The following is a 24,511-nucleotide window of genomic DNA, read 5'->3' as shown; positions in this document are numbered from 1 at the left end:
CAGCTAGAAATAAAGCTCCTTTGAAGACATGACAGTTACTTCTGAGCACACCTGCTCAGAATTGCTGGTAGAATTGAACCAATAATCCAGCCAAAGTGATTATAATTGGAAGAATAAATCACGTGCTTAGATCCCTCTCCCATGAGGCTGGATTTAAATGTGTTCATGTTAGATGGATCATGGTCCACAAGTGATGAACATTTCATGCAAAGATGTAATGGTATGTGGGAATGACCTTGGGAGAGAGGAGGAAGAGCTGCAGACTAGGCAACAGTTGGACAAGAGGCAGCTGAGCCTGCAGCTGGGTAGTGGGTGTGGCAAATGTCTCAGAAGGGACCCTCCCTAGTTTCTTGGACTGTAAAGGCGAGGGGGGAAAGATGTACTTTCACACTTGCAAGGTTCTGTTAATGTAACCTTACAGTAGAGTTAGAGCTAGTACTTCTGGGTGTGCTTCTTGTCTGGACTACCTCCCAAGGCTGACAAATATATTCAGTAACTTATCTGCCACTTCTTCTGCAGCCTCTGCCTTCATGTCTGGCCACATGATGTGGAAAAAAGAACCCATCAGGAAAAATAACAATATTATCTCCAGCTCTCCTGCTTTAAAGGACTGTGGGTGGAAACACAGAATATATTATTTTGCTGAACAACCAAGGGGCATAAGAAGAACACCGCGCCTCTCAAAAGAAAAATCTCCTCTGAGTCAACCTCCGCTCTTGGTGATTTCATGGACACAGTCAAGTAGTTTCCTTGGGAGCAGTTTAGAAATGGTTGCCCACTGTTTTCTTCAAAGATTTTCTAAAAACTTTCCTGTCTAACCTACATTCCTAAGCCTTTCTGCTGGTCTCCAAGTACGAACCAGGCCTGACTCTACTTAGCTTCCCATTCATGAGATAGCAATGGATATGAAGCCTGTATAAAACATTATTAAGAATATGGAAAGTGAGAGGGGTGTGTCTGTGTATGAAAGAGTGAAAAGGAGAAAGAATGCTAAACAGAGGGTGCTCAAATAGGAGTTCTGTCTGGCAACAGCTTCTCCTTCTATCCATCAGCTACAAATAACAACTACCAGCACTGGTCTTTTAAGATGGAAAAGAGGAGGAACAGAGACACAACTGCAGAAGGAGTTGTGTAAGGGTCTCAAACCCCTGACCATTTGAATGGCAAACCCCGACCCCTGTGAACCCCTTTCACGGGGAGTTGGAATAGATGATCCCCGTTAAGCCTTCCAACCTTTACATTCTAAGAATCTATGATTGTGACAGCGATTCACAAATGCTTTGCCGAAAATGGTAAGTGTTCAATTCAGGCTCCAAATGATTAGCTATCACTGACCTGTCCTTCGGTGTAGTGATGAAGGAGTTTGACTAGTAGTAGAAGTCCAAGTCAAGTCCACCCTCAGCCGTAGAAGCTCCCTGGAGGAATCTGGGCCAGTCCCTCTTTCTCAGGCCAACCTACCTTGCAGAGTTTAGTTGTGGAGGAAATGGAGGAGAAAGCACTATAGACATCAACTTAATCTCCTGGAGGAAAGGTGCGACACAACAAACAAACAAACAAACAAACAAACACTCGAAGCAGCTGTCCCAAGTTTCAGACTGACAACCTGACCTGGAGATGCTACGGATTCATTCTGGGATCTTTTGAAGATAAGGCAGGTGATCTATCACTAAACCGCTAGCACCAGTGGTTTTCGTAACTTCTCCAGCAAATTTGGGAGTAGAGAAACTGGAAGGTGGCGACCCTACATGATTAGAGGAAAGGAGGAAATTCCCAACGCTTTCTCAATTGCAGAACTCTCCTCTTCGAAGTAAGAGTCACTGTCCTAAGAAAACTTTCCCCCTGGCTTTCCCGGGAAGTTCCATGGAAATGAATGGAAGCGTGGGGAGCCAGGGAGGCTGCAGACAAGCCTTTCACACAAGCACACCTTAGCCACTTGTAACTAGGCTTGTGCAAAAGCACTATAAGCCATCTAGAAGGCTCACAGAATTATAGGGCTGAAAGGTGCCCTGGGATCCGAGCTCGTGGTCAGTGCAAGAATTCAAATTCAAGCATCCCAGAGAGGTGCCTGTCTAGCCTCCCCTTGAACACTCCCAACAAACTTCTACATTCTGTCCTCCTTGGAAAAAACATCTAAAGCAAATTCACTTTCATCAAGCTGCATGAGAATTTGTTGGAAAAATAGACAGAACCATTTCTCTACCTGGCATTAAACCAAGCAGGCTCCTTTCCAAATGATAGCTTTTCTCATCAGTAGGCACTTATTCATGACCTGATCTTTGCTCATAGAAAGATGATCTTGCACAAGGAAATCTCTCCCAAGGCCTAGAGAACTAAAGAACAGTTAAAGGAGCTGGTATGTTTAGCTTCGGTACCGCTTCGGCGGGCAGATAACGGTGTTCCGTTTAGTCATGCCGGCCACATGACCACGGAGGATGTGTCTTCAGACAAACGCCGGCTCTTCGGCTTTGAAACGGAGATGAGCACCGCCCCCTAGAGTCAGACACGACTGGACTTAATGTCAAGGGAAACCTTTACCTTTACCTATGTTTAGCTTAAAGAAGAGAAGGCTAAAGGGATAGAAGTCTTCCAAAAATTGAAGGGCTGTCACAGGGTGGGGGGTGGGCATTTATTCTCCAGAACACTGAAGGGAAAGGCAAGAACAAATCAGTAGAAGCTTCACAGAGGGAGAGCCAGCCTCAAAATAAGAAGCAAAGTCCTGACTGTGAAAGCTATTAAACAGTGGAACAGCTTCTGGAGTCATGGGGGCTTTGTCGCTGGAGGTTATCAAGCAAAGGTTGGACAGACATTTGTCTGGGATGGCCTGAGGATTCCCACCCTGGGTAGGGGGTAAGACCCCTGGGTGTTAAGACACCCTGGGTGGGCAGTTAAGACACTTTGGGTGTTAAGACCCTGGGTGGGGGATTAAGATACTTTGGGGGTTAAGATACCATGGGTAGGGGGTAAAGGCCCCTGGGTGTTAGGACACGCTGGGTAGCAGGTTTTCTTTGTTTTTATGATTCTGTGGTTGATCAGGACAAGATTTAATTACCGGTGTCATTCCTCAGCTTGAGCCCACAAAAGCAGATGCATGGTTCTTCCATACCAACCTTCACACTGATTTCCAAAATGCAAAACATACATCCCTGATATTAAAACCTATGGTGCATTCAAGGCTGAAATTCTGAATAGATTTGTGCAGTATAAAAGGATATCATACATGAGATCCTGTCCACCAAAAGCATTTTGGCTCAGCAGAGGAAAAATGGATTGCATTATAAAACATTTAGCAGGTTGTAGAAAATATTTCAGTATTGACTGCATTTTCTGATCTTCCCATAGTAACTTAAGAGGGGTCTCAAGGAGAAAGAGAAGTGGGTCTCAAGCTTTAAATAGAGCTGGTTGAATTATTCATTGTCAATAAGAGGATTATGTGGAATAAATTATTCAAAAAACCCATATTCCCATCTGACTAGCTCTGTTAAGGTATAATTTAGCTGGTTTCATAAAGGACCTGAGAGATACTCTCAAAGAGCACAGGAATTGAGATATTTAAATTATGTATCAAAGTTGTTCAAATAATATAACATGAAATTTAACTGTGCTTAGAATACAGATGCAACCTATTTCTTTTAATCAAATGCAAACTTCATGGTATTATATAGTTCAGTGTGGCTTTGTACTAAGTGCAAAATTCACCATGCCAAGTACAAATAGCACAAGGGCATATGGATGAGGGTGCTTCACCATGCCAAGTGCCAGTTGAAGGAGACTGTGCATCCCAGTACAATGTGAAGCTAACTGTGAACTTGATTGGGTCATTCGAAGTGTTTGCTGATGCTGAGCAATTTCAAATGCATCAAACCAACGGCAAAGTTTGCTTTGGATTTTACTGTGTGTAAAACAGGAGCTCAGCTCACTGTGGGATTGAGAAGGAAGCAGAAAAATCTTCTTTAATATTTCCTCTTTTTCCTTTTTTTCCATTTTGGCATGATGTCATCAAACTCTCACTAATGGGTGCATCTGAGATACTGCAAGCTGAAGAAGTACCTCTGTGTTTTTATCGTTGATAATAGTTTTTATTGTCTTTTTAATAACATTGAACGCAACAGCGCCCACCCATGTTGAAGCTGAGGCTGTATTAGTGTCATTTATTCCTGGCATGATTTATTTATTTATCCGAGACTGTTTCCAAACCACAATATACACATGAAAGCAGAAAGCAAAGTCTACTCTGTACGGTATGCAAGTGTAGCTATGAAGGCTTTGTCCAAAATCCAGAGATCTTCTCCTCCTGAACCTGGTTCTCCTCCAGATGTCTTGTACTACATCTCCCATCATACAAAACCAGCCTGGCCACGCCCTGGATGACTGGAGTTGTAGTCTTATAAATCTGGAAGACTGCAGGTGAGAAATGGAAAGGGAGCTTTCAGTACCATAGACAGATCCCGTTCGATCCTTGCCAGTTACGGCCACCAGCCGGAGGATGAGGGATTCTCGTCCTTGGTGGTTTTTACTGCTCTAATCTGTTATTAGGCTTTTTTTCCTTTGCTATATTTTATCCTTTTCCTCCAAAAAAAGCAATAGCGTTAGTCATGTGGCAGCCACCATTTCATCACCTTTGTTTCACCGGATCCTGGAGAGTGTTTCCATTCCAGCTGGCCATTAAAAGAACTACCACTCCATTTGAAGAAATGGTAAATGCATTTGTATTTCGTTTTTCCTCCCCACCCCTTCTATAATATAGAAAGCTCTGGGGAAGGAACCGACTTGCTTTATTCGCTGCACGGGAACTACTCTGAAGGGCTGGGAAACAAAATTAAGGAAGAAGCAGTCCCTTCCCCCACTGCCACCATTGAAAATAGGCTAGGCTGAAAGAGGGAAGAGCTGTCCCACAATCACTCAGTTCTTTAGCTGAGTGTGAAAGAGGAAAGTGAACTGAGTTCCTTATCACTAAATTACAGTGATGACGGTGATAATTTTACATGTCCTAGAACAGATTAAGATGGGCCACAATTGGTACACAGCAGAATTCCATGGATGTCCCTCAGAAGGAAACCCTACTGAATTCAATGGCATTTGTGCCTAAGTTAGGTCTATTTTTACTGCTGTTCATGTAAGTTTCTGGGCTACACACAATTTTTTATTTATCCATAATGCCAAACCTTTCATCCTCCTTTTTAAATAAGATGTGATACAATTTTGGCAGCCTGTATCCTTGGAAACCAGCATGCCACCTATCAATACCAATCACATGGGCATTTTTCCATCTTGAAGTTGTATCAAATATGCCATGCAAATTAAATAGAGGGTGGACTGAAGTACCAGTGGTTGCAGGTTTAGAACTTGGATTCTTTTGGCAAATTCAGGGAAATAACCTGCCACTATTTCTCTTTATTTTTGGAGTATCTGGGAGACAACAATCTCCTACTGTTGTTTGATTGATCCGTCTGAGTACAAGAAAAATTATAACACAATGCACAGGTTCTCACCTTAAGCAACTTATAGGCTTTGCTCATGCAGGACGTTTTACCAAGTCACTTACATTCACACATGCAAAAGTGGGTTAGTGTCGATCTTGGTTAGGTTTGTTTGCTAGAGTTCTGTGTTTGTGTGTGTGACGGGCGAACCCAATCCATTTTGTTCACTATATTATGCACACCCAGGAAAAGGGGTAGCTCAGTAACCAGGCTTAAATGGGTTTGTTTGTTTGTTTGTTTGTTTATTCAATTTATATTGCTGCCCATCTCAGACTAGTGACTCTGGGAGGCTAACGTCCCACAAACTAGTGACTCTGGGCGGCTGGTCAACACACCCAAAATATGCAAACCTGGAAAACGGGTAAATTGAGCAGGCAGGTTAAGTGCCCTGTGTGAACAAAACCTGAGGAAGAGAGGAGGAAGAAAGGATGGATTCGACGTTCCCAGATGCATTGTCACTACATTCGTATCTAGCTCTGAGCTGAATCGGCAGCCACATCAACGTACCACGTCGGGAGAAATAGGGAGAGATGATCTCACCGTCTCTGTCTTGTCAAGTGGGGCCACCACCACCCTTCCTCCCTCTCTCCATTCATCTCCTCCCTCCCCCTTAGTTTGCTGCTGCTGCTCAAGTCAACCCGGGGGCTGATCTCACCAGTTCCGGTCACGTTATTCTGTGTTTACGCCTTTGCTCCATCCCTCTCTCTCTGTCTCTCTCTCCTTTCCTCTCTCTCTCCCTCGGATCTGCTTCTCCTTCAAGCCAAGCAGGCCAGCTGCAGAGCACCTCGACCCGCCGCCTCCGTCTCCCCCACCCCAACCTCGCCGAGGGGGCTGGCCAACCATCAGCTGAGAGGCCGCAACTTTCAACCAGCCGTCCTTTTACCCGCTGCACCAGGATGCTTTGAAGAAGACGGGGGAGGGAAAGAAAGAAAGAAAGGGGCAAGCCAGCATCGGGCTGGGGGTCTGGCCCCCTCCGCCTCATCTGTGCTCCGCCCAGGATTCTCGGGAGTCTTGACGTATAGGCAGAGGGTGCTTGGATGGCCCTTGGAGGATCCCTGGAAGCCAACTTGCTCACCCTTGACTGTCCTGAAAGCTCCCCGCCTTGATGACCCCAAGTTGTGCCCATCAGATCTTGCCTCCTTATTTTGCACAGGTAAGGCCAAAGGAAAGGGGGATGGGGGAGAGGTGTGGATGCATTTGGGGGGATGCAGATGAGCAATCTGGGGGCCAGGGTAAGATCTTGCTTGCCTACTAGGTCAGAGAAATCTGTTTTGGAATACAGTGAAGGGGAGCAGGAGGCAAAGGAGGGCAGCCTTAGAATTAGAGATGTGAGGGGGACTTTAGAGATCATCAAGTCCAGCCTTTCTTGACCTGGTCTTTCCTCTTCCCATCTGAAGTACCAGAGTTACTATTCCAGTCTGGGTTAGCCTGAAATGTAGGAATTCCTGGAATTCTAGTCCTAATGGATGTTACGAATATAGGAATGGGGAAGGTTGGTTTTGTCCATTTGCTGAATCTTCTGCAAGCCCTCTTTGATTTCTGCAAAGAAGCACTGAGGTTCAGACTGGCACTCTTTACATCTGGAGGTCTCTTCCTCAATCCCAAATGAGCGGGTTGAGGTGACATCCCAGAAAAAGAGTTGTTTTCTAGAGATGGTCACAGGTATTGGCCAGACTGAAACTGCCCTGTTCCTCCCCAGTTCCCTTGTGACCAACGAGGAAAGATTTGCTTTGCTGGATTTAGCACCAACTTTTGAAAAGCAGCAGGCTCCTAGTGCAGGGAAGAAACACCTCCTTCACCTGCCTGAAGCTCTAGTTTCAATTTCCCATTTGCCACCCCCATCCCCACCCCAGAAAAGAGCCCAACAACGGGTGAAGAAAATGCAAACTCTCTTGTGAAGCTGCTATTGGACTAATCTGCATGGGAGATCCCAGTGGCCCTATTTGGGATGTCGGCATTCCGTATTCCTGTTTATATATTCAGGTTCAACTGCGCACACTGCTAAGGTCCAATAGAAGTTTAGCTGGGAAGCTGAATCTCTTGCAGTTGGAGAAGAGGCTGTAAGCCTCAAGGGAGCAATCCAGCTGAGTTGCCATGGCCAGGGAAGGAGACATGGTGATGCATGAGGAGCTCGTCGACACCCCCCCTCCCCCTGTGCTGCTGCATTTAAATTCTGGGAAAGGAAACCCCTTGTGCTTCTAAAGAACAAAGATGCTGATCCATGGGATCTGATACCATGAGCAATCTCACCATCTCTACTGTAAACCTCCATCTTCAGACTCAGTCTTTGCTGCAGCAAAACCACTCATCCCCCTTTAGGATTTGTCTGCCTAGAGAAAGTGGGATCCAAAACTGAGTATCTTTACCCCCACAAGATCTACATCTCCTCAGAGGCCCCTGTCTCTACAACAGGGCCATTTTTATGGACCACATCAAGTCTGGCAACCCCCAGGCAACAAAATCAGCAAGCCTGGGAGCACACTTCTGAAAAACAAAGGCTGCCTTCCCTGATCTACTTTACTATCCATTTTTTAAATTATTTTGACCTTCCTCCCATAAGATAAGATTGTGCATAACATATATAAAGTAGGACAGTTACGCAGTACCCTGAAAATCTTGAAAAAGGCAACATAAAGTAAAATTTGAAAAGTGAAGTGCTGTATGCAGCTAATAAACGATGCTCAGGTAAATGATGCTTTGTGATGGTGTCGAAAAACTTTTGAAGTAGACGCCAGGTATGCCTCTTGAGAGAATGTAACTGGGGTGCCAGCAGCAAAAAGGCCTCTGCCAGTTATTGAGAGGGAGACAAGTAACAGATTTCATTGTACGGATTCCCTGAAATAAATGCGCACATTCCCTGTGTTCTATCTCTAAGGCTGAGGTGCTTCACTTGAAATTTGGGTTGCATTTGCCCAGAACTTCTTCAAAAGTTGCAACCAAGTTGTAATAGTTAATGTGATGAGGGAAGGGGGACATTGTGAGTGATTGGCAGGTGGTAGCAACTAACTGACCTTGTCTGGGCTTGGAAGCTAAGTGTGGTGGGCCTGCTTAGGACTTGGATGGGAGACCACTAAGAAATCACGGGGGTGTAGGCTAGACTAGGCAGCCAGAAATATGTCCCTGAAGACCATGGTCAACCAATTCCACATTGCATCCCAGAAAACTACATGGATGTGTCCATGACATCATCAGGAGAAGTTCAATTCAATTCAAATTTAGCCATGTTAACTGTTTAATTCATTAATTGGATTTGAATTATTGAAATCAAAGAGTTTGTGTCCTGGTCCCATCCACTTCTTTTGAATCAAGGCCACAAAATGCCATTTGAAAGCTTAATGAAGACCTCAGCCCAGAATTACAATCTAATAACAATTAGAGCCATTCATGGGGGGTGGGAGGTTAAAAAAGTGAGGATGGTAGTTGCACCACCCCCACCCCCACAACTTCTGCTCCTGGGCTTGGCTGCCATTATTTATTAATAAAATCTATATCCGAGAGCCAGTTTGCTGTAGTGGTTAAATGCCCCAGACTAGAAACTGGGAGACTGTGAGTTCTAATCCTGCCTTAGGCATGAAGCCAGCTGGGGGCCCTTGAGCCAATCACTCTCTCTCTCAATCCTAGAAAGAAGGCAATGCAAACCACTTCTGAAAATTGTTGCCAAGAAAACTGCAGGGACTTGTCCAGGAAGTTGCCAGGAATCAAGAACGACTTGAAGGCGCACACACACACACCCATACTGTATATCCTCCCTTCATGCCAAGAGGGCACTCAGTAGTCCAGTGGTAAAGAAGTGGCACTCTATGGCCCTTTGACTATAACATGTTTAACTAGTTAGTTACCTAGTCAATCAGGTCAAATCTCTTAATTAGCAGTTCCAGCAGTACACAATGAACCAAGTGGGTCAAAAACCACTGTCCTGGTTCTGTGCACATGTTTTCCAAGAATGTCTCTTGAGTCTTTGTGTCAGGAGAGCACCCACAAGACTTTGTGACATCATCAGCTCCTTTACCATTTGTTAGCGAGGCAGCAGGAAGAATGGCTGGGTTATTGCAGCCACCTGAGGTTTGGGAGGGATGTTCTCTTCTGAGAGCTCTTGACAGTGAGTTCTGTAGTAGAGGGACCTTCATTTTCAGCTCTTCTTTCTCACCACCTCTTTTTCTTGGAGGAACAGATAGGCAAAATGCAAGGGACTGGGTGGAATTTGCATGATCTTGTACATGACCGGATCTGTTTGGAAGTTAAATTTCACTCTCTGGGGCAAGGTCAACCAGGGTTCCGTGGCACCCTCGGGTTTCACAAGAGGTCCCTAGGGGTCCCCTGGGAGATCACAATTTATTTAAAAAAATATTTCAAATTCAGGCAACTTCACATTCAAGAGGTAAGTTTCATTCTTTATTTTTAGTTCAAGAACACTGTGAATGCATATATACAGGCCTACCCATGAAACAAATATAATAATTTTGTAACGTCTGGCCTATATTTGAGCCTGAATGTGCAGGGGTTCCCTGAGGCCTGGAAAATATTTCAAGGGTTCCTCCAGGGTCAAAAGTTGAGAAAAAAACTGCTCTGGGGATTAGTTGACTACCTTGCAGGAAGGGGGCTGTATATTCTGAATGACTTTTGCCATTAGTGCATATGATACAGAAGTTAATGCAATCATGAGAATGTCCTGGGGCTGGGCTCCTTTTGTCTCATGTCTTGATTTTTTTTCAGGCATTCTCAACATGGTCTGCATAGTTTCAAACAAACAATTGAACTGCTAAGCTCCAACAGAGCTCTAACATTATTTTAATTGAGTCACTTGAGCCTGCCTTATACCCAGGAGTACAAAAGCTGGAGTCTTTCAGAAGTCAATGCATGGCCAATGAGCCAGAATGCAAGGAGTTGCCATTTTAAGGCTTACAAACCTTTGAGTGTCTCTGTGGGGTGTGTGGGCATACATGTGTGTGGTTCCCACAGACCTCAGGGATGCCAAATTCAGGGGCAATTTGCCCCGCAAAGACCATAGAAATTCCTGCTGAAATCCAATGGAAACCTAATTCATGAGTCTCATTCAAACTAACGGGCTCAGTGGTGTAGAAACCCACAGAAGAAGAGTAACAAGGAAAATCAACACTGGCCACTTTTGTGGCAATGATGTCATTGCTTTGCCCTTCGTGTCCAACAAAGTTGAAGAATGGTTTCCTCACCAGCAACATACCTTGCTGGAAAAACTGAACTAAGCAGATATCCCAAATGTTGGCAGTTGGGTTGCAGCCACTTCTTCAGGGCCAAGTCTCAGGGTCCTGGAAGTCCACTACAGTTAGCTTATCTAGGACTTCCTGAAACAGAAGGCTGGTTCTGCTTTATAATCAGGCAAAGTTATAAAACAGAATTGGAACAGCTGGCTGAAGCCATCATGGGTAGAGGTAGAATATTTATTTATGAAATGTATACAGTATACTTCTTCAGTCCCAACAACTCAGGTTTTACAGTTTTCTCAGGCTCCTAAGAGTGGGACCATCCTTGCCTTGGACAGTAAGCTGTTCCATAGGAGAGGAATAATGTCTGCCTTTGGGCTCTCTCCCATCACACAAAGAGCATCCGGGGGGTCAAAAAAGTCAAAATAGCAGTCACAACTGTGTGATCAAAGCCCCACCCCTTTGTATGCTCATGTGATACTGAGGCACGTAAAAAGAGTCAGAGCTTTGATATCACATTTCCAACCACCATCTTGACTTTTTACGCCATCATGAACTTCCTTACTCACTGAGAGCGCAAAGGAGGGTTACTCGTTTCATCACGTCCCCTGTTTTAAATGTGTTTTTATTGTAAACCACTGCAAGACTTTGGTAGCCCAGGGTACATCAAGTGGAGCCAATAAAATAAAACAAATGACATGAATGTAGACTTCCCCAGCCCGGAATGTGCTGATCTCTTTCCACCGTTTTTATCCATTTCCTGCTCATTTCCAGAATAGCAGCTCTGTTAAGTCTGTCACAACTCAAATAACCAAGAATCTTGTTGCCCTTTCAAGGGTAACACTTTTGTTATGGCAAAAGCTTTCATGGGCTGTAACCCACTTCATCAAGGGTTTGATGACATTTATTTTATTTATTTATTTAATAAATTTATTCACCGCCCATCTCTCCCCTACGGTTGAGAGGTGGTCAGCAGTCCATGAAAACTTAAGACTTCTCTTTAAGATGCCATGAGGCTCTTCGATGCTATTTTTTTCCACTCAAAACTAAAACTTCTCTATGCAAGATCAGCAGCCTAGATTTTAAGCCTCGAGGCAGAACCAGAAATAGCCTTTTGGCACAGTGACTGAGGAGTTTAGGAAAGAAAAAGGTTGGTAGGAATGCAAAGAAAAAAATCAGCAGCTGCCACATGCCCATGCCGTTGCTGCAGAACAGGCAGTTCACAAGTTCACATCTGTTCCCTCCAGGCCTAGACTGTTCACTGCGTTGCGATGGAGACTTTGTCCCTGGAGCATCAGATTCAAAGTGTGCAAAGACACATCGCCTTCCTCAAAAAGGAGCAGATGAAACTCCTCCATGATTTGCATCTGGAGATCCTACGCTTACAAAAATACTGCACAGGTGAGTCCCCCATCTATCCTCCAAGAAGGCAGAGATTTGTGGCTTCAGGCTCCAAGGATTGATAAGGAGCTTGAAAATGAGGAGCCACATGCAAAATAGTGGCTCAGCATAGCATTAATTAACTGAGGTCAGTCCTGCTCTATCTTGGGTCTCCCAAACTCACTTGATGTCAGCCTTGCAAACTAGTCCAGACAAGAAGCACACCCAGAAGTACTAGTTCTATCTTTATTGTAAAATTACATTAACAGAATCTTGCAAGTCTGAAAGCACCTCTCTCCTCCCTCACCTTTACAGCCTTGAGTGGGTCCCTTCCTGAGGTGTTTGCCACACCCCATTCCTTCTGCGGGCTCAGCTGCCTCTTGTCTGACCATGGCCTAGTCTGCAGCTCTTCCTCCTATCTCCCAAGGTCATTCCCACATACCATTACACTGTAGAAGGAAGGCTTCTGGTTTTTAACATAATAACCCCCTGAAGCTTTCACTGCAGAGGGAGTCAGTTTCTCACCATTGTTGCCACAATACTGCAGCCTTGGCCAATAAGTTATTGTAATCTTTAACATGTGCTGTATTCACTCAACATGCTGCACCAGTTCAGTTAAAGACCTAGCAACTACATTTGCAGAACATACCAACCCTGGTGAGTATTAAAGTGGACCAAAGTTGATTGGTTGGTCAGCATATTATACAAATCCAACCCACTCAGTTAGTTTATACTTCAGTGTATTGTGTAGACACACTACCCCAACTCCAGGTGGGTTCAGTTTTTCCCTGACCATGTTAAGGATATTGAGTGAATCTAACCAATGTAAGTCTCATAGTTTCAACTCAGTGTTAATATGCCTTCATTACTACGCAGCAGTTTACTAGAGGAAGAAATGCTGGCCTGCATCCTACAGAAAGAGGTGAGAGGGTGGCATTGCAGCTCTTAATTCAACATTAAAGATCAGGAATCTCCAGGAACTCATCTGGCGCTCTCTCTCTTTCCAAAATTCCAAAACTAAGTCACTTTCCATCTAGTACTAGAACCTGGTTCATTAACCAGGTCAGAATTCCTAGAGAGTGGGGGTGAACAGCTTTCCTCCTTCCCCAGTTGATGATCAGGGGGAAACAGTCCACAGCAATGCATCTAATCAGCTGGAAGAAATGCTTCAAAAGGCACCAGAGGTGTTTCAGATATTAAAAGCTGGCTCTGCAGAGACAAGATGAATTCAACAGCCTAAGAAAGTGTTGGACTTTCTGTTTTTCAGGGTTTTTTATGCAGAGAGGCTGAATGCTCACCTTGTAGAAAGTTGTAGTGGCAGTTTCCTGCATTACAAGAAGCCTCCATAGTTTCTCCTGTCCCTGTAGAGAGCTGTGGAGATGGCCTTGAGGAAAATATTCAGAAGCCATTACAGAAACAACAAGGACAGAAGCATTCCTTGAGTCCTGGGAAAGGAGATAGTATTAAGAGGAGACTCAGGCTGGCTCCTCCCTGACTCAATGGGGTATAAGAGGGAGGGGAAGAGAAACACAATGGGACTTGCGAGATCCTGTTAATATAGCCTATTTCAACAAAGTTTAGTTCTGATCTTCTTCTGGAGTCTGTTGGACAACTTGATGGTCTGGACAACTTGAAGGGCTGACAGTCCCTTAGCTAGGCAAGTGTCTAAAATTTCAGCCAATTCAGAGGACATTTTGGAACCAGACTTCACATCTAGCAAGAATGGACCTACTGTATCATCAGGCTCTGCCATCCTTCTTAAAGCCAAGATTGTCTGCAAGTTATTGCTAGAACAGAAATGGAAACCTTTGGTTGGCAAGACAGAGGGATGTTGCACTTAATATTTTTTTCTGGATTGGAAGGCTGAAATGGTTGGGTTGAGATACAAAATGGTCAGGTCATGTGACACATATTGGTTTGTTTTTTAGGGAGCTGGTTTATTTCATTATTTTTAACGGATCTCCACAATATTTCCATGTGCTCCCCATCTCAAAACGGTAAAGAATAATGCCACCCACTTTCGGCAGTTGCAATCAGAGAGGAGTTCTGGTGGCTAAACTGCCATCAGTTGACTCATTGGAGCAGCCATATCTTTCAGTGACTTGTTAAAGCAACTTTGTCTTTTGGGAGGCTCACATGGAAGCCTGAAAAAGGATGTGGCTGCTTTAAAGAGGTTCTGCACTTCCACTTCTGTGCATTCTGAAGCATCTCTTCCGATGAGAGTAGAACCCCAGCCAGTATAATCTGCTTGGCACTATCCAAGGTACTGAAGTTCCTTGATTTGTCAAGCCTGAAGCTCTCTTGACCAAAGTTAAGCTTTTTAAATATATTTTAGTCAACTCAAGGCAACAAACATACCTAAAAATCCTGCCCTCTACTTTCCCCACCCTCTGAGGTGGGTTAGACTGAAAGAGAGTGACTGGCCCAAAGTCACCCAGCCAGCTTTCATGCCTAAAGGAGCCCTAGAACTCACAGTCTCCTGGTTTCTAGACTAGCACCTTCACCACTACACCAAAGTGGCTCTCTTGTTGCTAGGTGGGTTCACATATATTGTTCTAAGTAAAGAACAAACCAACTGCATTATGGTCAGTGCAACTTGTAAACTCAGCCACTGGGCTTGGTAGACCATGGCATATAGCTTAATATTACGTGTCACTCCTTCCATAGCCCTCTCTCTATGGAACTACAACCAGGCCAGATTTAATCATAGCAAATCTTGAAAAGAATAGATGCTAAGAATTGATTAGTAATTGAACTGGCTTTTGTAGAGAATAAGGAAGGTGACCTTGATGGAGGTAAGTGAGATCCATTAACAAAAAGTGTATCTTAATGCTTTAAAGCAGAAAATATGTGGAAGAGACTCAGACAGACACCTCCCTAATTCATAAGAGTATAAGAAGGGGAGGAGGTATAGCAGAAACATACAAGATGTCAGCCCCACCAGGTAGACCAGACCAGGAATCAACTCCACAGGAAGGCTACAGCTACTTTTGCTGAGATTGGTTACAATATCAGAATCTTTCTTGTCCAATTGTGCTGTATCTCCTCCCCTTCTTATCTGAATTAGGGAGGTGTCTGAGCCTGTTCCATGTATTTTCTGCTTGTTGTGAATTAAGATACATTTTTCCCCTTGTCACTTTGGTAATACATCTTACCATCAAGGTCATATTCCTTACTCTCTACCCTTTGGACATTTATGGAATTTACTCCCTAGGAAGATTTCAAAGGGAATACTAATCATATAAAAGGATAAGGCAGCATCAGTCCTTCCAAATGTTTTCATCCTGCATAGATTTTGAATTAAAAAGAGATGATCTTGTTTTACAAGTGTGCCTTTGTTTAAACTTGATTTAAATGTAATCTACTTTAAGATGTTTATTTATGGCACAATATGTGATTAACAGTGTCTTAACCAGGATGGGGAATTTTGTTGGTATGTCAGTCCTTTTTGCTCAGTCTGATGCTATCTGATGGACAAATAGCATTTTGTGAATAAGCTTTCATTAAAATCAGTGTCTGCACATTTCCTTTCCAATGGAAGTTCATTTCATCAAGGTTTCATCTCTGGCAAGAAGCATCAGAGTTAATTGATCCAATTTGGTTTTGGCATATGGGACCATTTCATTTTTAAACTGCCTGCAGAAGTGCATTCCGAATAAAGAAAGAAAGAAAGAAAGCGTAGTTAAATTTGTTTATTTTTGTTCACATTCAATAATCTAAAAAAAAGGGGGGAGGAAATTCCAGAAATAAAAGTCCAGTAAAAGAAAATATGGGAAATAACATTATTAACATATTTTGAACTAATGGTTTTCAAATGTCACAGTAGACTGGGGGGGCGGGCGCGGAATGCAAAATGATACATCAACCAAGGTATGGTTGAATTGATGCCCCACAAGAGAGGACCATCCCTGATCCAGAGTGGTATCATTGCCTCGTCTTCCTAATGTGATTTGAGAATATTAGAGCTCACACAGACATGCTATTTTACGCAAGTGTATGCTTTTTGTAGTTGAGATATATAGAGATTCATTGTTCTGCTAACTAAAAGATAAGTCAGTTTGGTCTAGTGGTTAAGGCAATGGACTAGAAACCAGGAGCCTGTGAGTTCTAGTCCCTCCTTAGGCATGAAAACTGGCTAGGTGACCTTGAGCCAGTCACTCTCTCTCTCAGCTCAAGAGCCAATCAGGTGTGGTGTGAGAGTTCTAGTCCCACCTTAGGCACGAAAGCTGGCTGGGTGACCTTGGGCTAGTCGCCCTCTCTCAGCCCAAGAGCCAATCAGGCATGGTATGAGAGTTCTAGTCCCGCCTTAGGCATGAAAGCCGGTTGGGTGACCTTGGGCCAGTCCCTCTCTCTCAGCTCAACTCACCTCACAGGGTTGTTGTGGGGAAAATAGGAGGAGGAAGGAGTATTAGGTATATTAGCCACCTTGAGGTATTTATAAAAATAATAAAGGCAGGATAGAAAATAAACAAATAATAAAAATAATAATAAAAATAAAAATAATAAAGTCTATGAAGCTCTCCTAGGTCCTGAAATTACTCACTGCTGGGCTGTACAGAGTATTCTCAAGGTGCTCCAGAAGATCACCCAGCTACTAAATACAATTTGCTTCCTTTAAGCTCTCTTAGATCCTGAAATGATGGGAAAATGCTACTTGCCCAGAATTAGCAGGTACTGCATGTGTCACACTCAGCAACAGGTGCACACATGACTATATAGAGGACGGTTCCATCCCATTTATAGAAGACATTCTACCTCTGTGGAATAAAAGATTAGTGGATGGGGTACAAGTTTAAAGGTTCAAAAGGTTTTGAGGAATACATCTTCAGATGCTTCCAGATAACAGAAACCTTGCTCACTGTCCTATTAATGTAAGAAGCATTCACTGTGAAGGGGAAAAATGGCTCCTGTTTAAGCCAGTGTGAAGCATTAAGCAATCTTTGGATACTGAATGGAATTGCCCAACTCTGCTGGGATGCAGTGATGTGGGAACAGCCAAGGTGAAGCTCTGCAGGGTTAGAGAACTCTTACAGCATATATTGGTTACTTGTAGAGATATAAAAATATAGTTATTTATAAAAATAATAAAGGTGAGATAAAAATAAATAAATAAATAAATAAATAAATAAATAAATAAATAAAGATAGATAGATAGATAGATAGATAGATAGATAGATAGATAGATAGATAGAATATAGAGTGATATCCAGCAGTGGATAGCACCAGACCTAGAAAAGTTTAGGGGAAGCAGGTTTCTATAGCATGTAGGATAAACCTCAATAGGACCCAAGATGGTTCCTAGAAAATATTATTTTCCAGCCCTTATGTTCCTACAAGACCTTCTGGAGAAGATACATTCCTGCAGGAATCCTCATTTGAGGCAGATCTAGATTTTGTTCTCATGTTAACGTACATGAACAAGAACATTGGGACACAAGGTAAGGAAGGAAATTGGCCATTTGGGAAAACGTTAAGCATGTGTTTTTCTCTGCCACTAGAAAGCTTCACTGCATATAAAATGACTAAAGCAAAATCAGAGGCAATTGTTTGTCTTCTGCCCCCCTCCCCCTTTAACTCCAGTTTAATTTTTAAAAATATTTCCAACTGGATGCAGGCTCTGAGTATCTCCACTGTTCTTTGAAAAATGAGGAGGTGGGCTATTTTTCCCTTATTCAAGGAATTTTGCCCTTGTTTCTTTTTCTGGACCTGGCAAGCTGAGTATTTGCTCTTCAGTGACACAATCATATCAAGAACCGCCCAGAGTCGTCACAACATGAGATGGGCAATGGAGAAATATGATTGATAAATAAATAAATACCAACTATGCAGATAGGTGTTCCCAGTGTGCAAAAAATCAGAGAGCACACTTTCCTAATGCTTTCCTTCTAGTTCAAAGGGATAGAAACCACAGATTTCATACTGCAGCAATATGCTAACCACCATCTTTGCACCATGCATACATGGCATTTTATAAGCGTGACTCATCCCTTCATTTGGAAATCTAGCTTTTCAAAATAGAGAGTGGAGTTGAAGCCAGAAGATGGCAGATGAGCAAAAAGTGCTCTGAGTTCCTTGTAGGAAAAGTGAAAAGCCCTTGAAATAGTCACAGGCCCAAACAGGTTACTAAGGAAATGCTTCAAGTATCTGTTTAAGTGGTGGCTTCTCGTTTGCACTGCTTGTCTTGGGTAAATCAATCTCTGTTTCTCTCTCAGGGGACAGCAACATTTTTGAATGAATTGCTAGAGAAAAGCTCCTTCCCCATTATGAAAGAAAATCATGGGAACCTTTTAAGGAGCCTTCCTTATTCGGATCAGTCAAGTGCCATATCCAATGCAGTAACATCATGCCTTAATTTCCATTAGCGCTATGGCGCTGCATCATGGCAACTTCCAATACAGGATTATATACTTATATTTTGTCTGCCTTTTCAAGGCCCTAAGGCTGAGAATGGGAGAAGGAGATCCTGGAAATGGGGAGCAAACCATTCCCAATCCTATCCTTAGGCTCACTGACATGGCCCCCCAAATCATTATTTGCAGGGCTTGGAGCAGTTTAAAGTTAGGTATCAGAACCATGTGGATCCCCAAGCTTCCTGCTCCATTTTCCACTTTTACATCAGAAAAAGTGTATCAACACTTGGTCCTGGGGGCAGGGGAGGAACACACCACCAAAATTCAGCCAAAGCTGCTGCTACATTTCAGTAGTTAGATCTGAGGAAGAGGAGGAAGAAGACACACTGGGGGCACAGATGGGCTACAGGCTGCCCATCCTTGCCATCAAAGGCCAGTGACTCTGAGGGAAAGTCAGCTGTCAGGGTTTAAGCTGTTGGGGAAGATGAAAACAGAGGTAACAGCCAGGAAAGCTGGCAGAGTTTCAGAGCCCTTTACCAGTAGATCTGCTTCTACCCCTGACCCTGTTTTCCTACCTAGTCCTGCAAGTAAAAAAGCTGGAGAACAAGAGTTGCTGAAGAAAAGCAAGCTTCTCCACCACAGACAGGTCAGGTGGCACAGAGCACATCAGCCCAGTGCTGATTAGCTGCAGCAGGCAAGCCAAGGCAGGCCTACTGGTAGTGATATCACTATATACAGCCTTATAGAGAGATATTATATAGCCTTGCCATGTAATATATATAATATAACAGGTGCAAGGTGTCGTGGGATGCCAGGCACTTCCTGGAGGAAGTGGGTAAGGCTCCAATGACTGCCAACCCCCTGACTGATTTGTTTGTTTGTTTGTTTTGTCAATGGGCCCAATCAAACTAAGACTCTGGACAGTCTGCAATAGAGGAAAAATAAAACCAATAACTATATAAGAAAAATACAGTAAAGGATGCAATGATACCTAACTACAGTGGTTGCCCACAATCAGCCAAGGCCAGTGGTGCATTGGAATAAGATGGTCTTACGAGCCTTGGAAAAGCAAAGAGGGATGAGGCTAAACATGTCTTCAGGGAGAGCATATTTCAGAATATTAGGGCGGCCACTGAAAAGGCCTGCCTTCTGGCCCACATCCCATGTACTTTGCGAATTAGCATGATTGTGTGTTACCAAAACCACCAGTAGGGAAATTTGACTAGGTTAGACTACCTAGGCCCTGTGTAATGTTGGGGAACGGAGCCTATATATGGGAAATGAGGTATTTACTCTCTACTTCTTACACACCCAGAAAAGGAGGAAGCTATTCCCAGAGAGACGGTCTGAAGAATAAGAGAAGTCCAGCAGGGTCCAGAGAACTAGCATATCCTGAGTACAAGGATTCAGAAGGAAAACACATGAATTTATACACAGGTTGGCAGGCACACATAAACACACCCATCCAACTCCAGGAGAAATACTGCCAGGTGCACAAGGGTCAGCCTTACCAGGTGGACCAGACAGGAAACATGACCAGATGAGCTCATTCTACTTTATTGTAAGGCTACATTAACAGAATCTTGCAAGTCTGAAAGAACAATTATCCACCCGTCTCCTTTACACCCAGAGAAATTAGGGGGGGTCTCTTCTCAGCCTCTTGCCCCATCCACTATGCAGCTGCGGGCTATGCTATCTCTTATCTGTCCATTCCCTAGGCAGTGTCTCTGGGTCCTGTCTCCAAAAATCATTCCCACATACCATTACAACAAGGCCAGTGTAGGGTGGGGTCCCTCATGCTTAGAGGAGGAGGGTCTTAGGAGAAGGGGGTCAGTTGGGGGTGCATTAGCTTCACATATAATCACAGCATCAGAGAATATAAAATAACATTGATTCTGATTCCTTGGTTGGGTGCATTTGAAGGAGCAAATGATGATGAAAGAGGACAGTTAACTATGCTCAGTGATGGGTTTTGTAGGATAGCTTATAATATGCAGGAAAAGATTTCAGTTCTTTCTGGAATACACTTTTTCAACCTGCAGAGGGAAATATATTTTATATCATTACCCACATGAGTTCCCTTCTAACAGGTAGAAATTTATCATGCCCAGGAGAAATATCAACTACAGTATGGCTTCTTGACATCTCAGCTTTCCAGATTAAAATTTAGAAATAAAACTGGGGAGCAAATATGATCTCTTCCTTGGTAGCCAAGGCAGTGCAATATAGTTTAGGTTTGGGGAAACTCAGTGGGTGATTTGGGGGCAGTTATGCTCTTTCAGTCCAGTCTGTCTCACAGGTACTTGTGCGAATAAAATTAAGGAAGATCCACATGTAAGCTGCCTTGATTTCTTGCACAACAGGCAGAATAAAACTATCACAGATTTAAAAAAAATATGACCTGTGGAGTCCTTTGTGCTCTCTGAGCTTGGTTGTTTGCTTGCAGACGTTTCATTACCCAACTAAGTAATATCATCAGTGCAAGTAAGTGTGGGGCACGCTAATGCACATAATCACTACTGTGAGAGTCATCTAGACCCCACACTCACCAGCACGGATGATGTTACCTAGTTGGGTAATGAAATGTCTGCAAACAACCAAGCTCAGAGAGCACCAAGGGCTCCACAGTTCAACCCTGAGCTACAGATATTCTCTTCTATTGAAATAATGACTTGCCAGGTGGTCTCTATTATGAAATGATTCCATGTATTTTATAATCTCCAACACATTGGTTGTGTTGGCAAAAACGATTCCATCAGGTCACTGGAATTGCTAGCAGCTGTACTGGGACAACATGCAAAGCTGATGTAAGGTTAAGCTAGGTTACTGGGTTGTTGTTTTTTAATGTCTTAGTATATTGTGCAAGAATTCACCCTCTTTGGTTAGGGGATGGTCCATTGTATTGTACAAAGCCAGAGAACAAGTTCATCTGATTATCAAGTTAAGTACATGTCTATGGCTTGGTTCAACCACAACACATTTAACCAAATCAGTTAAAAACCTGGTGGGTGCAGGTGCTCCACAAGTGAAGCTTGGTTAGTGTTAATTTTGGATTAAATACTTAGGGTGTGTTGTGTGATCCCGGACTTCTGGAATTCTTTCCAGCTCCTTAAAATAGCCCTACTCTGAGTCATGTGACCAGGAGGGAGGAGGGAAGACTTAGAATGGAGCTGTCTGTAGCATTACAAGCCGCTGCCCAGTTGCCTCTTCCATAGGAATGCATTGGGGGATTTTTTTTTCTGGATTTTTTTCTCCACAGCCCCTAGCCCGATCAAAGCCATTTTCAAACTGATTCTTTCTTTTGCTGGCTTCTTCCCCTACACCAAATTTGGACCCATTCAGTTCAGTTTTCTGAGATATATGGCACCAAAAATCAAACAGAACCCTGACACTCTTTACATAATTTCCTTCAAACATTCCAAAAAGAATAAAATAAATATGTAACTGACCAAGACATCTAGCTCTTTATCATCCTCATATCTCCAGCTGCCTGTTTTACGTGGGGGGGGGGCTGTTAACCCATGTTGGAATGGGTCCTATCTATCTATCTATCTATCTATCTATCTATCTATCTATCTATCTATCTATCTATCAAATCTTATCACTGCCCATCTCCCCACAAAGGAGGGACAAATTTTGTGCGAATTAATCTGATACTTGCAGGAGAGAATTTGGCTCAGCTGCCATCCTGCATAAAGAGATGCAGAAAACACTCACTTCACCATTTCGCTCTATCTCATTATTTCCATAGATGCTGGATGAGTCTAGATGATGGAATCTCATGGCGGTGATTAGTGTGTGTTAGTTGTTGCCCCTGAACAGATTAAAATGGAAGTCTTGGCTCATGAATCACAAGACTATTTTTCCACCAGAAAACAGTTGGGGCTCTTGATATTTTAGGAACAAATAAACTGCGAAGACTTGCTCAGTTTCAGAAGAAACAGAGCAGATTCCCTGAAAAGGGAGCCCCAAATGCTTACCTGTACAACTTATAAGGTATTGAAAACTGGGTTTATGTCATAACATCTTTGATACATTTTAGCTTAGCATGTGGTATAAAACCAACCTCTGGGCTTCATAAACCATAGTTTGTGGTGCAATGTGTAATACCAGCCAATTTTATTTATTCAATAACCCATCGTCATACCAACCCATGGCTTAGGATTAATGTATGATGTCAGTCCAGTCAAGGAGTTGAAAGGGATTTGGGATATCAACTAACCCAGCCTTGCCCAATTCGTTACCCTCCAGTTGAATTCTGATCTGCCTTGAGTGTTCAAATTGAGTAGTCCCAGGCACCATCCTGAGGTTGGCCCCCACTCTTCTGGCCTTCAGGAAGAGTGTCAAGACCTGGCTCTGCCAACTAGTTTGGGGATCCAAGAATGGTGGGCAGTCCTGGGGGTGGTTGGTGGCTTAAGATACTGTCTCCACCTCTTAGTTTCCCTCTTTTATCTTCTATTTTTTAATCCTTTTTCTATTTTTATAATGGTTTTATAATTTTTATTTGTAAGCTGCCCAGAGTCACTCTTATAGTGAGATGGGCAATATATAAATTTAATAATAAAAAATAATAAAATAAAAAAGTTATCAATAAATAATAGCCCAATAGGACTACAACTGTCAGGACTCCAAGCCAGCACAGAAGACCCCAGAAAGTAGCTTGAGATGATCAAGAAGCCATAGTGCAGGCTAGTAGTAAAACTTAAAAGCTGTGCTAATACAAAAGAAAGCATAAAAGTTTCAGGATCAAAATGAAAAGCAGAGGATATTTTCACCTCATCACTGGGACTCGATTCTGGTTTTCCAGTGTCTAATCTTGTTCTCTTTCCTCATCCAAAAATGACTTGTATTCCAAAGTTATAGCAAGAAACTATCTGCTATTCCCCCCTGAAATAATGCACATGAAGCCCGTTGCATTATAATTTGAGGGTTGAAGACCATTTGCCCTTAAAAAAAGCACAATTGAAGTACCAAATCTTAGATTGCCAAAATCTAGCTGGCCATTAGATGGCAGCAAAGCCAGACTTTTCTGCATCTCATTCCTGCCATCTAGTGGTGATTGAAGGTTTTGCAGCCCAGATCTGGTAGCCCATTGCAAGCCATAGGGAGCTACAAAGTAAAGCTCACAGTCCCAACATTGATGCAGAGCAAAATCAGATGAAGCAAAGACTAGCAAAGCAGTTGCCTCGATAAAGCCGGCTTTCCAAGCTAAAATTAAGCCCTAAGCCATACAGAAGACCTCTTTGTTCTTTTTCTTCTGCCTCCCCAAGCAACAGCTCTTTCCTACAAATCCTCCTGTGCCTGCGAAAAAAATCTTTCCCAGCCTCTGCAGAAGAGAAAGAAGCAATGCTTTTTAAAGAAACTGTCAGGTTGTTACATGCAAGAGCAGGAAAAGTTATGCCTAATTTAACATCAGGGTTTTGCTAATTTTCCCTTCACTGTAGAATTAAAAGCCGGGAGAGGCTATGCTCTCACTCCAAGTCCTAAATAACTTGGTGAAAATGTTAGAAGCTTGGGGGTGAAAGATCCCTGAGAAGATTATATTGCTTGATTTTTAGTTTAAGTTCACAAAAGCAGATGCAACTTGATCACCAAAGGTGGAACCAACAGGAGAGGGGTTAGTTCCACGCCTTCTAGCTAACAGGCAGGACTTAAGACTTCTTACTGTCCCTGCTAAGACTGGACTCAATGTGGAAGTTGATTAAAAAAAAAAGAAAATGATTAAATATTCTGTGTGTGTGTGTGTGTGTGTGTGTTAGCTACTTGGCAGCTTCATCTTTCTAAATGGAATTTTCTAACTGAGCTCTTCGGTAAATCATAATCTGACAATCCTATTAACAGCCTTGGACATGTTGCAAGTAGCAAATGCAGGGAAAGACTGAGAACCCCAACAAATCTTGCAAGGAAGCCCTTGCATTTCAACGGACAATTGAAATCCAAAATCTGGAGGGCCACAGATTCTCAACCAGTGCCTTACAATAATACATCATCAAACCTGTATCATAATAATTCTTGAGCTTGACTACCTGTTGGAGATCCTTGGGCTTCCAAGTCCATCACATCTTTGGGTTCTGTCATCAAACATGACCACATGACCATTTAAATTCATGACTGTCATAGTGCA

General features: G+C 43.1%; 1 protein-coding gene across 1 annotated transcript in view; it reads left to right on the top strand.

The window, feature by feature from the left end:
* Positions 1-6,457: 6,457 nt before the first annotated feature.
* Positions 6,458-24,511, top strand: part of CCDC92B (coiled-coil domain containing 92B) — a 34,110-nt gene continuing 16,056 nt past the window's right edge. Inside the window, exons 1-2 of the mRNA XM_063296241.1 lie at positions 6,458-6,630; positions 11,905-12,058. Of these exons, the coding sequence (XP_063152311.1) occupies positions 11,929-12,058 (130 nt within the window). The 5' untranslated portion in view covers positions 6,458-6,630; positions 11,905-11,928. The remainder of the gene's footprint in view (positions 6,631-11,904; positions 12,059-24,511) is intronic.

The sequence above is a fragment of the Candoia aspera genome, chromosome 1 (genome assembly GCF_035149785.1).
Source record: "Candoia aspera isolate rCanAsp1 chromosome 1, rCanAsp1.hap2, whole genome shotgun sequence".
In the NCBI taxonomy this organism is placed as follows: domain Eukaryota; kingdom Metazoa; phylum Chordata; class Lepidosauria; order Squamata; family Boidae; genus Candoia; species Candoia aspera.
The sequence above is the reverse complement of the archived record's forward strand: the minus strand, read 5'-3'. Positions and strand labels throughout refer to the sequence as shown.